General features: G+C 44.7%; 1 protein-coding gene across 1 annotated transcript in view; it reads right to left on the bottom strand.

Annotated features, from left to right (window-relative positions):
• Nucleotides 1-15,191, bottom strand: part of C2CD3 (C2 domain containing 3 centriole elongation regulator) — an 84,116-nt gene that overhangs the window by 16,099 nt on the left and 52,826 nt on the right. Inside the window, 6 exon segments of the mRNA XM_030556984.1 lie at nt 2,467-2,575; nt 4,095-5,163; nt 7,126-7,343; nt 8,859-9,023; nt 12,122-12,252; nt 12,965-13,170. Coding sequence (XP_030412844.1) covers nt 2,467-2,575; nt 4,095-5,163; nt 7,126-7,343; nt 8,859-9,023; nt 12,122-12,252; nt 12,965-13,170 — 1,898 coding nt within the window.

Raw genomic sequence — 15,191 nt, 5'->3', positions numbered from 1 at the left:
TGCAGTGAAGAAGACTGTTAGAGAGCAGTTCTTCATGAGATAGAACGGGATCAGAGATTAGCAACAGAAAGCTAAGTGAAAGAGTTTTGGGGATGGATTTGGAGCAGAATATTGTTAAAATTCTTCCAGGTTTCATCCAGAATATATATACACAATACAAAAAGTAATCTTGATAAACAATAAGGGAAATTCATGACCGCTCATTACAGTCAAGCTCTAAGTTTGAGTCTTTGAAGCATCCTAGGACTGAGAGGCTCCTTTGATATTTATTTATATTACGATTAGGAATGAGTTACTCTGCAGAGTGAAAAAAAAAGTGCTTACCTGAATGAAAACAGCTTGCATTCAAGTCATTCATTAATTACAGAAACAGGAAGTCAAATCAAAAAGGCTACCTGACCCTAAAAACTTCTGAAAGCTCCAGAGGAGGAGAATTTTTAATTACTTCAGGGAAACAATGTTTGTAAGACTGGTAAAGAGAATTTTACTCCTAAAAATGAACCACAATTTGGCTGATACATAGAGAGCAAAATTCAGAAAAAATTAATACTCAAATCAGCAATCCCAGGTGTAGTGACAATACTGTAAACATATTTGCCAATTTCAGGTAGATTTATTACTTCAGGGCCATTAGGTTCTGCCTGTTTTTGTTCTGCTTAGCTAAGCAAGATGTTCCTTGTTACGTAAATGTTCTGTTCAGCATTGGTTTCCATAGGTCAAAGGGAGAGGAATGAACACATTACTTCTGCTGGGCGTGGTAGCAAACAGCCCATCTGTTGCAGTACCAAGATCTGCATCAGTGAAATTAACACTGATTTTCTATGTTCATTGCTAGATGCAAACAGTATTTAGTCCTCATAAAAACTGACATCCTAAAGATTTCTGAAAGTTATAATGCCCCTATTCCCTCACAAAGCAGCACACCACAAGCAAATATGTTTTTGCACACAGAAATTTTAAAACATAGAAAAAGCACCCAATAAACTTATTGTATGATTTATGAATACTTCTAAGATTCTACTACTCTCTCCATGTCAGTTGAAGAATGATATTCTGACACTTGAGGATCAGAGCAGCTTTCTGCTGTAAACACACCTGTTAAGCCCAGAGTCCTTTGACCTAAAAAGCATAACTGTGTTAGCAGTAATTATAGATTCAGGGCTTGTCTACATCACAAAGTTGCAGTGCTGGCCGTACTCCCGTTTTGTCTCGGGTGTAGAGGATCCAGCGCTGGTAATCAAGTGTAGACACTTACCAGCGCTTTTCTTGACCTCCGTGGAATAAGCAGGTATCCCAGCATACCTGAGGAAGCCTCTGGTAATCAAGCAGGTCTCCTTCCCTGCGGTTTGCAGGGGGGCTCGGGGAACGCGAGAGCAAACCGCGGCGAAGCTGGTCTCCTTCCCCGGTTTGCTCTCGCGTTCCCCGAACCTCCGTGCAAGGAGGTCTCCTTCCCTGCGGTTTGCAGGGGGGTTCAGGGAACGCGAGAGCAAACTGCGGCGAAACTGGTCTCCTTCCCCGGTTTGCTCTCGCGTTCCCCGAACCCCCGTGCAAGCAGGTCTCCTTCCCTGCGGTTTGCTCTTGCGTTCCCCGAATCCCCGAGCAAGCAGGTCTCCTTCCGTGAGGTTTGCTCTCGCGTTCCCCGAATCCCCGAGCAAGCAGGTCTCCTTCCCTGCGGTTTGCAGGGGGGTTCGGGGAACGCGAGAGCAAACCGCGGCGAAGCTGGTCTCCTTCCCCGGTTTGCTCTCGCGTTCCCCGAACCCCCGTGCAAGCAGGTCTCCTTCCCTGTGGTTTGCTCTCGCGTTCCCCGAACCCCCGTGCAAGCAGGTCTCCTTCCCTGCGGTTTGCTCTCGCGTTCCCCGAACCCCCCTTGAAGCCGCCCAACAGCGCTGCAGTGTGGCCACATCTAACACCACTTGCAGCGCTGGTTGCTGTAAGTGTGGCCACTCTGCAGCGCTGGCCCTATACAGCTGTACTAATACAGCTGTAACAACCAGCGCTGCAAAATTATAGATGTAGACATACCCATCAGTTTTAGGAGCTGGGTATTTAAAGTTATGTGCCTTAGTATGAATTTCAGTGCCTAGGTAGGAATGGCCTGATTTTAAGAAGTGCTGAGCACCTGCAGATCTCATAGACTTCAATGGAATTATTTCTGATGTGCCCCAGTGTGACAGGAGAATCAGAACAATGACTAGATAGGCAAATATAGTAGCTATTATATATGCTGCAATACCATAGCTAACACAGCCTCAAACCCTGGAAAGTGGTTCCACTGACAGGGGAAATGTTCATCATGAACAACCTGGTTCACACCTACCCTTTTTGAAAACTGCTATGGGATCTCTTATGTAAAACTTGCAAGCCAAAGAACAGCAGAAGGAACTTCCATTTAACATCTTGTCAGGGAGGAGGGCTGTCATTTAGATAGAACTGTAAAAGATTAAGAGTTCACCATACTGTACTTACTTTATTAGCTGTGGCAGATGGGCAAGAAGAAGAAATATTGAGCATTCTCATGGAGACTTCCAAATGTTGGGGTGGAAGAAAAAAGTTAGGAATGACAATAGGATCTGGTCTGAACAGAGCTGTTAAGCAATAACATCTTGCAGTGTTTTACAATTATAGAAAACTCTGTAGTTATGCATTTGGATTCAGCATCATCACAAAAGCTGTTCTTAATAGATCCATCATTTTCTAAATAAACCTATTTATTTTTAAATTTCTGAACACTATATCATTCAGATCACTCAGTTCTGTTGCATAGCTCCACAGAGTACAGAACATTAATGTAATCTGACACTCCTGTAGAGCTTTATTCTGAAAAATCCAACATGCTTTACAAAAGGTGGTATGTGAAATACAGGTATTACTTTGACCATTACTGAAATGTGGCAACTCTTTTTCATTAATTAAAAAAAGAAAGTTATTTAAGTCACTTTTAAAATAAAGGAAACATGGCAAGCTGCAATAGCGCACATCAACATTACATAATTGTTTTGTTGGCAAGAAGTGAAAAACAGCTTTCAGTTCACGCTGTTTGGAAAAATGCAAGTAGGCAGGATGTAATTAGCCAGACTGAAATGTGATTGAGATGCTGAGATGAATATGCCTAATCCTTGCAAAAGTGTTATGGGAATTAATGGCCACAAATGATCAGGAGCCCTATTACAGATCACCTGAATGACAGCAGAAGAATGCTTCCCAATACGCTGCTGGGACATCAATTCTGGTTTAAGTGGGAAGAATGCTACATACTGAATCCCCACTTCCTACAGCTCCCAGGTATTCCTTGGAGGTCTTCCATTCAAATAATAGCTAGGACCAAATTGTGAAGTCTCCTAGGATCACAATACAAGGTGCTACTGGCTGCAATAAAACTAAATTTGATAATTTTGACACTTCCAAAAGTACTACAGGTTAGGACTAAAACTGTGACCCTAATCCATTCAATTGTGCCCAAGTATTACAACACATGCAGTTTATAAGAGGACCTTTAATTGGGGGACTATTGTTAAACCTATGCACAACAGAGTTGTTCGAGACACAAATTTTCCCATTAAAGAAAGCTGCATCCAGTTTGCTCCACGTAGTGTTTGGGAAGACACTGGCAGGTGGGAGGGGGCAGGCAGGGTTGGAATTGATCATGTATTAATTGCCAACTGTTATTGAAAATTAAGTTTTTGATTAAAATGGACTAACCCTCTGGTTAACTAACACTAATTTGCTTACAAGTGACAGACCAACATGGGATCCAAGTGTTTGGGGATCCATCAGTTTCCATCCAGCTTTAACATTAGTTTAAATTAATCAGGAAAAAAGGAACAGTGTAAACAAGAAGCATTTTGCCAGACAATGGCTAAAACAAGAGCTTGAAAGTTCACACACAAAAATTGGTACAACACACAATTGTGGTTAGGTTGAATCCTTGCCTGTTAAACTTTATACCGGCAGATAAATTTTACACCTCCCAAAAGAGGTTTAAAAGGAAAATGTAACCCAAATCATAGTGGTGGTGATCACCAATTACGTTCTAATAGAGCCACTCACTATTTCTTAGCATGCAATCTGCACTTGATGAAAAAGACAAAGGATACAACACAATACTAGGTTTCACAGACTTTTCTGACTCTTCAGGCAAGTCCTCACGGCTCTCATCAGAGCAGCTCCCGCTATTTCTTGTAGACTCTGACTGTGCAGATAAATTCTGAATATGCGTCCCTTCATCAGACTCACTTCCTTCCTCACCTTGATAGTCTGCATCTAAATACTCACTGCTTTTCTCCTTTCTTTCTCTGGCAATGGTCTTGGCCACACCAAAATCTCCACCGCCTGGTAAATCCAACGGTTCTCCAGATCTTGCATGAAACTCTTTGTCTTGTTCTGCTTCTTGGGCTTCAATTGCTCTATTGTGATTGACATTCTCTTTTTCTAATGACTCAACATCTGCTTGATGCATTTTGGGTAAACATGCAGGCTGAAACAGCTCTGAATCAGCTGCTTCAGTATCACTGTTTGGACCTTCAAGGCCTTTTTTCACAACACATGCCGCATCCTCTTCAATATAGGGACTAGCACAGGATCTAGCAGAGCTGGGCATACTTGGGTAGTTGTTCTCCAGTATACTGGACACAGAGCTACTTCTTATACTCGCTCCTTTTTGTAAGCATTCAGTAGTCACTGAGTTTTGGTCCTCATTTCTCAACTCTATTGGCTGGCTGTCAGGGCCTGGCTCCCCTTCAGATACAATGCTGGACCAGGGGCTGGTTTTGTCAGTTACAGTAGTTATTTCATTCAGAGTCCTTGGTTCTATGACATCCTCTTCATACTCTTCATCACTGTTGGACCGGATGGCATGTGTATCCTCCTCTGTCTGGATGTGGTCTAAGGACACAGGATGCTCGTTTTCAGTGGCAGCGGCTTGGTCTAGAAATTCATAGAGCATACCTCTCCCAAATGCAGACCTTCCAAGAGAGAATAAAGATGGTGTATCTATGTGGGCACTTAGCAATTCCATTCTTGATTGGTCTTGGTGCATCTCAGTTCTCACTGCTCCATCCTTTTGACCCGATACGACATGAAGGGCATGTTTAGTGCCTGAATTTCTGATATTGTCTTGAAGCACATTTGAAGATTCTTTGGTATTTTTCGTTATAGTCTGCAAATCTGATAGATGGTTAACAGCATCAGCACATATAGGAGATGAAGGCTGCAGCTCTGATCTTTGCTCTTTAGTACAGCTATAGCTGCACCACTTGTGAATAGCCACATATGCAATGAATGATTAAAGGAGCTAAGTATGTAAAGCTTGGGCAAATAAAAATTGGAACAATGGGAAGGGGATGGTGCTTGATAACAGTTCACAAATGTCAGAAGGGTGCAAACACTGAGAAGGGGAGGGGAATTTGTTTATGGCGTATAGGGCAGAATAATGAGAAGTACTGCGATGAAATTGAGGAAAAGAAAAGTTGACTATGAGGAAAAAAGTTGCCTCTTTTTCCACTCACTGCCATCGAGACCTTTTAGTGGAACAGTCTCCCAAGAGAAAGTGAACAGCCTCCATTGCTGGGGCATTTATAACCAGTCTGGACAAAAACCACTAGCAACAAGGAAACAGTGCTACATTGGCCAGAAACAGGAGATGGGAACTAGATCACCTAGTTACCTTTTCTACCACTAGCTTCGACAAGCCTATGGAACAGGGCTAGAGGACATAGCTCTCATTGATACTCTCTAGTTTTGCATATCTGATGGCAATCTGCATGCTTCTATCTATTTCTATATTAGAAATCAAATGAGAACCCACTTAAATGATTGCCAATTAAATATTTAGACCAACTGAAAGGCACAAGAGAACACTGATTTGTTATAGTGCAAAAGTTACAAAAACTATATATTTCAATATTAAAAATGAAAAGCTGCATGCATCATCTATATAATGTAGGAAGCGGGGGAAAGGAAAGGTTGATTGGCCTAGGAGTCTAAATATAAACAGCCTCCTGTGATACAGCCATGTCTTAGCCATTTACAATTTATTTTAATAATATGGAAATCTATTTTTAGTTTCTAGTTAGAGATCAGAAGTACCTCATTTCATCAAAATCTTTCAGGAATTAGGCCACTGGTATTTAGCTGAACTTATCAGGGTAAATGTCAAATCAGCACTCTTGGAGACAAACAGGTTTAAAATAAGATTTAAAGAGGATATGACAAGTGGGACGGGGTGAGGGTGGGCACACTGGGAAAAAGAATAAGAAGAGCATCTGAGAGATATGTGGAAGGTGGGGCAAGAGAAGCAAAGAAAATAGTACACTGAGGAGAGCAGGACAAAGAAGGCAAAGTCTAGCGAACAGGAATAAGTGGCATCAGAATCAATACCAGAAGGAACGGCCTTGTAACATGGGAGATGGTGGCACAGTGCCAACCCTAGAGGGTAGACAGAGGTAGATACTGCAGACAGCCTGCTTCATACTGATGACAGTCTCTCTTCTACCCACTAATTTACTATAAAAAGGCACAACAGACACTTGGGATTCCCAGCCAACTTGCTAATCACAATGGCCATAGACGACTAGGCTAATATGAAATTAACTGCAAACAGTAACAAGGATGATGCCAAGGAAGGGCAGTAAGTCGATAGGTGGTTTAAGAGGTTGGGTGGAGTGAAGAGATGGAGACTTTAAAACCACCATGGGAAGCAAAGATATTTGCCTTGACTCACTACTGCTGCATATCCACTTCTGTAGAAAATGTGGTACAAAATTTATCAGCACTACTAATGAAGAATAGATACATCTGAAATTATATAGGGAAATTTAGGTAGGCTAGAATATAATTAACAGGACAGAAACCAATCACTAACTGCTATTTACTCTCACCTTCCTAATGTTGTATTTACATAATGGGCTTGTCAGCTAAGATTCCAACACTACCACTACAGAACTGGAGCAACTGCCTCGGGGACCAGCACAAATTAGTCGTCTGTTAGAGGTTGGTGGTCTTAAAATTAAAGATTGGGAAAAATTGTGTCAGGAGTTTTGGGGCCACTTTACAGAGGGGATTTAAAACAAGGGATTACCTAGTGTCCATGGCTCTTGGTAAAGTATTCAAAACAAGGTAACTTCTTACCATTGATCAGAGTGCTGACTTGAGAGACCAAGTGACTAGATTTTTCCAAAAGATGGTGTCCATCAGGATCTACTATTCTGGTCCCAAACTCTTGGCAATCCCCATCCTGCTGTTCCCGATTTCTCTTTGATGTGCTGCCATAGCCATCATCAGGGAAAGAGTTGGTTAATTTCTGACTGAAGTATCTCTGAATCTCATCCAGCTCAGTCAAGTTTCTTCTGTAAGCCATATAAGAGAAACAAAGATTCATAATGTATAAATACCTGGCTAATTAACCTTGATTTCCTAAGGTTTAGAACTAGGCTAAAAAACTATTATCCAGCCAAAAATTTAATCCATAAGATTCCAGCCTAGAAATTATTCTTTCTTAGCCAAACAGGAAAAAATAAAGGGAACCTCACGTAAATCAGTTAAAACTTTGAGTTTTGTGTGTGATCAAAATGCTTACAAGGTTTGTTTGTTTTCCTCTTAGCTTAGAGAGGACTTTTGGTAACAGAGTAAGTTAAGTTACAGGATGACAGAGATGGATAGTGCTAAGTATTCAGTCTTGATTTGCAAACATTGCTTCTCTCCAGTCCTGAGACTTCTCACAGCTCTGCCAAAGCGGGACAAATCTAACCTGTAGCAACCCTCAATATTCCAGTCTTGTTTTAATACTGCTGTTAAGTTACAGTACTATACCACTCAGGGCTTGTCTACATCACAAAGTTGCAGCGCTGGTGAGGGGGTTACAGCGCTGCAACTTAGGAGGTGTACACATCTGCAGGGCATCACCAGCGCTGCAACTCCCTGTTTGCAGCGCTGGCCGTACTCCCGTTTTGTCTCGGGTGTAGAGGATCCAGCGCTGGTGATCCAGCGCTGGTAATCAAGTGTAGACACTTACCAGCGTTTTTCTTGACCTCCATGGAATAAGCAGGTATCCCAGCATACCTGAGGAAGCCTCTGGTAATCAAGCTGGTCTCCTTCCCCGGTTTGCTCTTGCGTTCCCCGAACCCCGAGCAAGCAGGTCTCCTTCCCTGCGGTTTGCAGGGTGGTTCGGGGAACGCGAGAGCAAACCGCGGCGAAGCTGGTCTCCTTCCCTGGTTTGCTCTCGCGTTCCCCGAACAAGCAGGTCTCCTTCCCTGCGGTTTGCAGAGTGGTTCGGGGAACGCGAGAGCAAACCGCGGTGAAGCTGGTCTCCTTTCCCGGTTTGCTCTCGCGTTCCCCGAACCTCCGTGCAAGCAGGTCTCCTTCCCTGCGGTTTGCAGGGGGACTCGGGGAACGCGAGAGCAAACCGCGGCGAAGCTGGTCTCCTTCCCTGGTTTGCTCTCGCGTTCCCCGAACCTCCGTGCAAGCAGGTCTCCTTCCCTGCGGTTTGCAGGGGAGTTCGGGGAACGTGAGAGCAAACCGCGGCGAAGCTGGTCTCCTTCCCCGGTTTGCTCTCGCGTTCCCCGAACCCCCCTTGAAGCCGCCCAACAGCGCTGCAGTATGGCCACATCTAACACCACTTGCAGCGCTGGTTGCTGTAAGTGTGGCCACTCTGCAGCGCTGGCCCTATACAGCTGTACTAATACAGCTGTAACAACCAGCGCTGCAAAATTTTAGATGTAGACATACCCTAACACACAGTTTCATAAGATTACTATATTAATTTTAGTTTATTTTAAAAGAGGATGCAAGAATTGCAAAACTTCAAGATTTACTTTGTGAACCTAAAGCTGTATACTACACTGGTAGCCAAGGGTTTGCTTTACCTGAGAGCAGTTAGAAGTGAAGTACGTGATGAATGTGACAGGGAATCTAATCTTCCAGCCCTTTGTGCATTCCCTTCCACCTGCTGCAAGGACTCATGAAATCTGCGAACATTTTGCATGTGCTCTTCATGACGAGGCGTCCATGTCTCTGTTGGACTAATTCTGCTAAAAATGGGTATATATTTATATACATTGTGAAAGTAGAATAAATTAAATTGTAAAAATAAGAATGGATTAAAGAAATGTTGTATGTACCTTTAAGTAGAAATAAGCAATGTTGAAATACAGGTGCCAGGAAAAGAAACATTAGGCATAAACAAGGGTGCTAATGGCGAAACATTAACAGAAGATCGGTAATAGTTAGTAAGGAAATAAGATATGCATGCCTAGCCCAGGTAAACTTATCAGATTCTGCTTCCTTTGTTATCTTGCTAAGTGCTCGCTCTTTTATCTGTATAAATAAGATAGTTTGTGTCTTGCATGGTGCTCACATTATCTGGATGTTATTAGCAGAGCGCTGTGCTAATAAAACAGAGTGGTCTGACAAACTGTGAGCCCTGAGTCTAACTTTGACAACATGCACCAGCACATCTCTACCTATGAAAGATCTGCCAACTAAATATATCAAAGCCTGTTAAAAATACTCCCCCTGCATCATTAAAGAAGCATTAATGGATTAAGCCCAGAGCATGCAAAATTTGGCAAGAATGGCATTAGGAATTCACAAAAAGTCTGAGAACTGCACCTAATTCGCATCATAATAGAGTAGATTGCAGACATCTTCCTTTTTAACACAGAAGTGCAGCCCACAGATATAGGTGCCAGCTTGCAAGGACCAATCTGGGGGCTTGTCTACATCAGAAAGTTGCAGCGCTGGTGAGGGAGTTACAGCGCTGCAACTTTGAAGGTGTACACATCTGCAGGGCACCACCAGCGCTGCAACTCCCTGTTTGCAGCGCTGGCCGTACTCCCGTTTTGTCTCGGGTGTAGAGGATCCAGCGCTGGTGATCCAGCGCTGGTAATCCAATGTAGACAGTTACCAGCGCTTTTCTTGACCTCCGTGGAAGGAGGAAGCCTCTGGTAATCAAGCTGGTTTCCTTTCCCGGTTTGCTCTCTCGGTCCCGGAGCCACCCAGCAAACCGCAGGGAAGGAGACCTGCTTGCTCGGGGTTCCGGGACCGAGAGAGCAAACCGCGGCGAAGCTGGTTTCCTTTCCCGGTTTGCTCTCTCGGTCCCGGAGCCAGCCAGCAAACCGCAGGGAAGGAGACCTGCTTGCTCGGGGTTCCGGGACCGAGAGAGCAAACCGGGAAAGGAGACCAGCTTCGCCGCGGTTTGCTCTCTCGGTCCCGGAGCCAGCCAGCAAACCGCAGGGAAGGAGACCTGCTTGCTCGGGGTTCCGGGACCGAGAGAGCAAACCGGGAACGCCGCGGTTTGCTCTCTCGGTCCCGGAGCCAGCCAGCAAACCGCAGGGAAGGAGACCTGCTTGCTCGGGGTTCCGGGACCGAGAGAGCAAACCGGGAACGCCGCGGTTTGCTCTCTCGGTCCCGGAGCCAGCCAGCAAACCGCAGGGAAGGAGACCTGCTTGCTCGGGGTTCCGGGACCGAGAGAGCAAACCGCGGCGAAGCTGGTTTCCTTTCCCGGTTTGCTCTCTCGGTCCCGGAGCCAGCCAGCAAACCGCAGGGAAGGAGACCTGCTTGCTCGGGGTTCCGGGACCGAGAGAGCAAACCGGGAACGCCGCGGTTTGCTCTCTCGGTCCCGGAACCCCGAGCAAGCAGGTCTCCTTCCCTGCGGTTTGCTGGCTGGCTCCGGGACCGAGAGAGCAAACCGCGGCGTTCCCGGTTTGCTCTCTCGGTCCCGGAACCCCGAGCAAGCAGGTCTCCTTCCCTGCGGTTTGCTGGCTGGCTCCGGGACCGAGAGAGCAAACCGGGAAAGGAAACCAGCTTCGCCGCGGTTTGCTCTCTCGGTCCCGGAACCCCGAGCAAGCAGGTCTCCTTCCCTGCGGTTTGCTGGCTGGCTCCGGGACCGAGAGAGCAAACCGCGGCGTTCCCGGTTTGCTCTCTCGGTCCCGGAACCCCGAGCAAGCAGGTCTCCTTCCCTGCGGTTTGCTGGCTGGCTCCGGGACCGAGAGAGCAAACCGCGGCGTTCCCGGTTTGCTCTCTCGGTCCCGGAACCCCGAGCAAGCAGGTCTCCTTCCCTGCGGTTTGCTGGCTGGCTCCGGGACCGAGAGAGCAAACCGCGGCGAAGCTGGTTTCCTTTCCCGGTTTGCTCTCTCGTCCCGGAACCCCCCTTGAAGCCGCCCAACAGCGCTGCAGTGTGGCCACATCTAACACCACTTGCAGCGCTGGTTGCTGTAAGTGTGGCCACTCTGCAGCGCTGGCCCTATACAGCTGTACTAATACAGCTGTAACAACCAGCGCTGCAAAATTTTAGATGTAGACATGGCCTGGATCTAAACAGCCAGTTATTCAGATGAAGAAGGAGCACTATTTGCCGGTGCCGGTACTCTTTGCAAACTTCAACAGACAGAGTTAATAAAACCTTGCCTAGCAGGCTGCTTCTAGGAAGAAGGATTACCTTCCACATACTCTGAACAAGCAGGCCATGAAGTAATCCACTTTCTTCCATTTGCTCACTGTGAGCTGCAGTTACTGCTAGTAACAGCTATGAACAAAAGGGATGTCCCCATAGCATCTGTTTTTAGCAAGAGTAAGCAGAAATTACTGCAAGGTGTTTACCAAAGCCAGTCTCAGGGATGTGCAATCTGGGCATGCCTCTTCACCCCTCATTTGGTGACAACGAAAAGAATCATGACAAAATACACAGAGATGTCAGACACCCATCCTTACCCCACATGGCAGAGGAAAACAGCAGCCTCTTGGCAGTGGTACTACATTATATCTAGGGGCCTAGGGAGTGAAAGAAGCAGCTGGGTGCTTCACTGGGAAGCGACTGTGATGTTGTAATAAGGAATTGGTATCAGGACATTAGGAGATTGGCATCTCTTGGGACATTCAATCAAAAGTATATTTAGTAGAAAATTGACTGAGTCTTAAAATTAAATGCAAGTACTGCACACATCTGTTTTAGTCCTTTAATCACAGGGGCATGGATCTGGAGTGAGAGGCGTGGCACCAGGTATATTTCACCCTGGTCAGCAGACTTAGAATTTGGGCTGGTAGGTGTCAGTGTAGCTTTCAAGCTCTGAAAACAATAAATATTTACTCTTATTTTATTCCAGAGATAGTCTTGTATCAGTTTTCTTACCGCTCCTGAGTAGTAAAATCAGCATCCTTTGATGAAGTATTAAACAGTTGTCCAGAGTGTCTTGTAACATAGCTGGGGAATGCAGTACACAAGGCCCTTGCCTGGAATGAAAAAGGACTGTGTGCAGGAATCTGCAACAGCAAGAATAAGGAGAAATAAATGTGAGACTTCACTGAACTAACCAACAGTATAAACTTAAGTTTATATACTGCTTTACGTTTTCAAAGCACTTTACAAAGACTGACCAATGGGAACAAACCAACTTGAAATCGGGATTGTTTTATAAACATTAGTTAAAAATAAGGCAGGTTCTACACCAACAAGTCCTGCTACCATTTTTCATGTTTTTACAATCATACCTTCATAGTTAAAATAAAGTCTCTCTCCCCTGTCACCGTGTGAAACAATAGGACAAACTGACTAAACAACTATGTGAAACTGACTACATGCAGAGTGCTATCAAATACACCAGTAAAGAAACTGAAAATAGAGAAAAAATATGTTTTTAGTTTATAGTCATCTTATATGCTACATGTAATAACTTCATACAGGCATATCTTTTTCACTTATATTGCAAGCTTTGTGGGGCAGGGACTCTCTCTGATAGATATTTGTTCAATACCTAGAATAATGGGGCTCGGGTGTCTAGGTACATTTATTATAATATAAATAAGTTTTTAAAATTGAGAATTCAGGAATTTCTAGCATCTGTAAAGCCATGCTCAATCCACTACACAATGCTGTATGTATAGTTAACTTTTCACTTTGTGAATCCAGAAAATTCATTGGTGGTTATTAGGAACGAAATCAGATTTGTGAACAGAAAGAAACTGGAGTACATACTGAAGAACCTGGTGCTTTGGTCCGAATCCTTGCCTGCCTTACTTCTTTGAGATGAATTATACTTTCAAGAGGGGAAATAGCTACTTTAATCTGCCCTCTGCATTGTCCACTGAAGTCTGTAATATTGTACCACCCACAGACTAACTGGAAGCCAGAAAGAAGGGGCGAGAGATCCACAGATGCAAATCCTATCACTCGCTCAACATCTGTGGGGAAAGAAAGAGTGTAAATCACGGGGTTAAAACTAAGGTGTGCAAGTGTAACATTTGCACAGTTTAAAACAATCAGTTACACAGCCCTGAAACTTTACCCAGCTTTACAGAGCAAACCTCAAAAAGCATATAGTAAGCAGAGAACACAAAAGGCAAAGGCCAAGTTCAGGTAAACAGGGAGTGGGGATTCTGAAGGCTGAGAACAAAGTAGAAACAACACCTGGAAGGAGTGGGTTTTTAGGAGGGGTTGAAGGAGAGGACAGGATGTCTTCTGGACAAGGAGAGGGAAAAGGTTTCAAATGCAGGCGGGAATAGGAGTGTAGACATGAAACGTCTGGTCTGGCTACACTTGTACTTCAAAGCGCTGCCGCGGCAGCACTTTGAAGTTTCGAGTGTGGTCGCAGCGCCAACGCTGGGAGAGAGCTCTCCCAGCACTGCACGTACTACACATCCTCTACGGGTGTAGCTTGCAGTGCTGGGAGCACTGTTTACACTGAGGCTTTACAGTGCTGTATCTTGCAGCGCTCAGGGGTGTGTTTTTTTCACACCCCAGAACGCGAAAGTTGCAGCGCTGTAAAGCGCCAGTGTAGCCATGGCCTAAGATGGGGAAGGAGGAAAATAAGGAAGCTGTAAAGCAACAACATAGGGACGAATGGAGGGAGAAATGTCAGAGACACGTGTGGTAACAAGATTACATACAGCCTTAAAGCTGAGGACAAAGAGCCTGAATATGATGTTCTTAAAAACAGAAAGATGAGGAAGGTATGTGAGGAAGCAGTGACGTGACTGGAGTGGTCAGGGAAGGAAGTGGACTTTTGGATAGAATGCAAGAGTCTGAGCACATAAGCAGGGTGGTCGGAAAGCAGGTTACAATAATCAAGAAGAAAGTGACCCAGGCCCAGACAAGTGGTTTTGGTGGTGGGGACAGTGAAGAAAGGGCAGACTATGGTGATGAGGAATAATGGGACCTACCAAGAAATCGCTTATAAAGGGGGAGAAGAAGAGAGATGCCAAGATTAAACCAAAGCTGTGAGCCTAGGAGACAGAAAGGTTAGTGGAGCTGGTGACAGTGATAGAGAAGGGAGACAAAAATCAGGAATTCAGTTCTGGAGAAACTGAGTTTGGGTTGCAGGGGGCACATCCAAGAGGAATAGTCAGAGAGGCATCTGGAGACTAATAATTCTGTCCTTCTGTCTAGTTTAACATCATGTTAATTATTCTATTAAATATTTCCCTTGTTCAAAATAGCAGCAGTGTTAAAGAAATTAAAACAGATACAGTGAAGGACCCATGTATTAAGGATTATCTAAAAACTGCTATTGCACTCACAAACCCTTTCCCTGCCTGGCAGAAAGTCTAGGTAAGCCTCTAGGGCAGGGGTAGACAAGCTATGGCATGCATGCCAAAGGTGGCACACAAGCTGATTTTCAGTGGCACTCACACTGCCTGGATTCTGGCCACTGGTCTGGGGCGATCTGCATTTTAATTTAATTTTAAATGAGGATTCTTAAACATTTTAAAAAGCTTATTTACTTTACATACAACAATAGTTTAGTTATATATTATAGACTTATAGAAAGAGACCTTCTAAAAATGTTTAAATGTATTACTGGCACACGAATCTTTAAATCAGAGTGAATAAATGAAGACTCGGCACATCACTTCTGAAAGGCTGCCGATCCCTGCTCTAGGGTCTTGCAGATTTAGTTCAAAAGGAAGTCGAGCTTTCCTATTCCATCCCAGGTTTCACTCTCTGGTGGGCTAACAGTGTCACCCAGCAAGCCACAGTTCCAGAACAGGTATAAATGATTTGTTTACACAGAAGTGTACTACGGCTGCAAGTAACATAGATGGTTAGTGATATGGGAGCTGTAGGTCTGTCCACTTCTACTTCACTCCAGGTAGGAACAGTTGGAATGATGCTGTGGGACACCTCAGCAGACCACCAAGGAATCAGGGTGCTTCCAAAAACATAAGGAAATGAGTAGGGGTGCAGGCGTAGATTTGAAATACTA

The sequence above is a fragment of the Gopherus evgoodei genome, chromosome 1, assembly GCF_007399415.2.
Source record: "Gopherus evgoodei ecotype Sinaloan lineage chromosome 1, rGopEvg1_v1.p, whole genome shotgun sequence".
NCBI lineage: Eukaryota > Metazoa > Chordata > Testudines > Testudinidae > Gopherus > Gopherus evgoodei.
The sequence above is the reverse complement of the archived record's forward strand: the minus strand, read 5'-3'. Positions and strand labels throughout refer to the sequence as shown.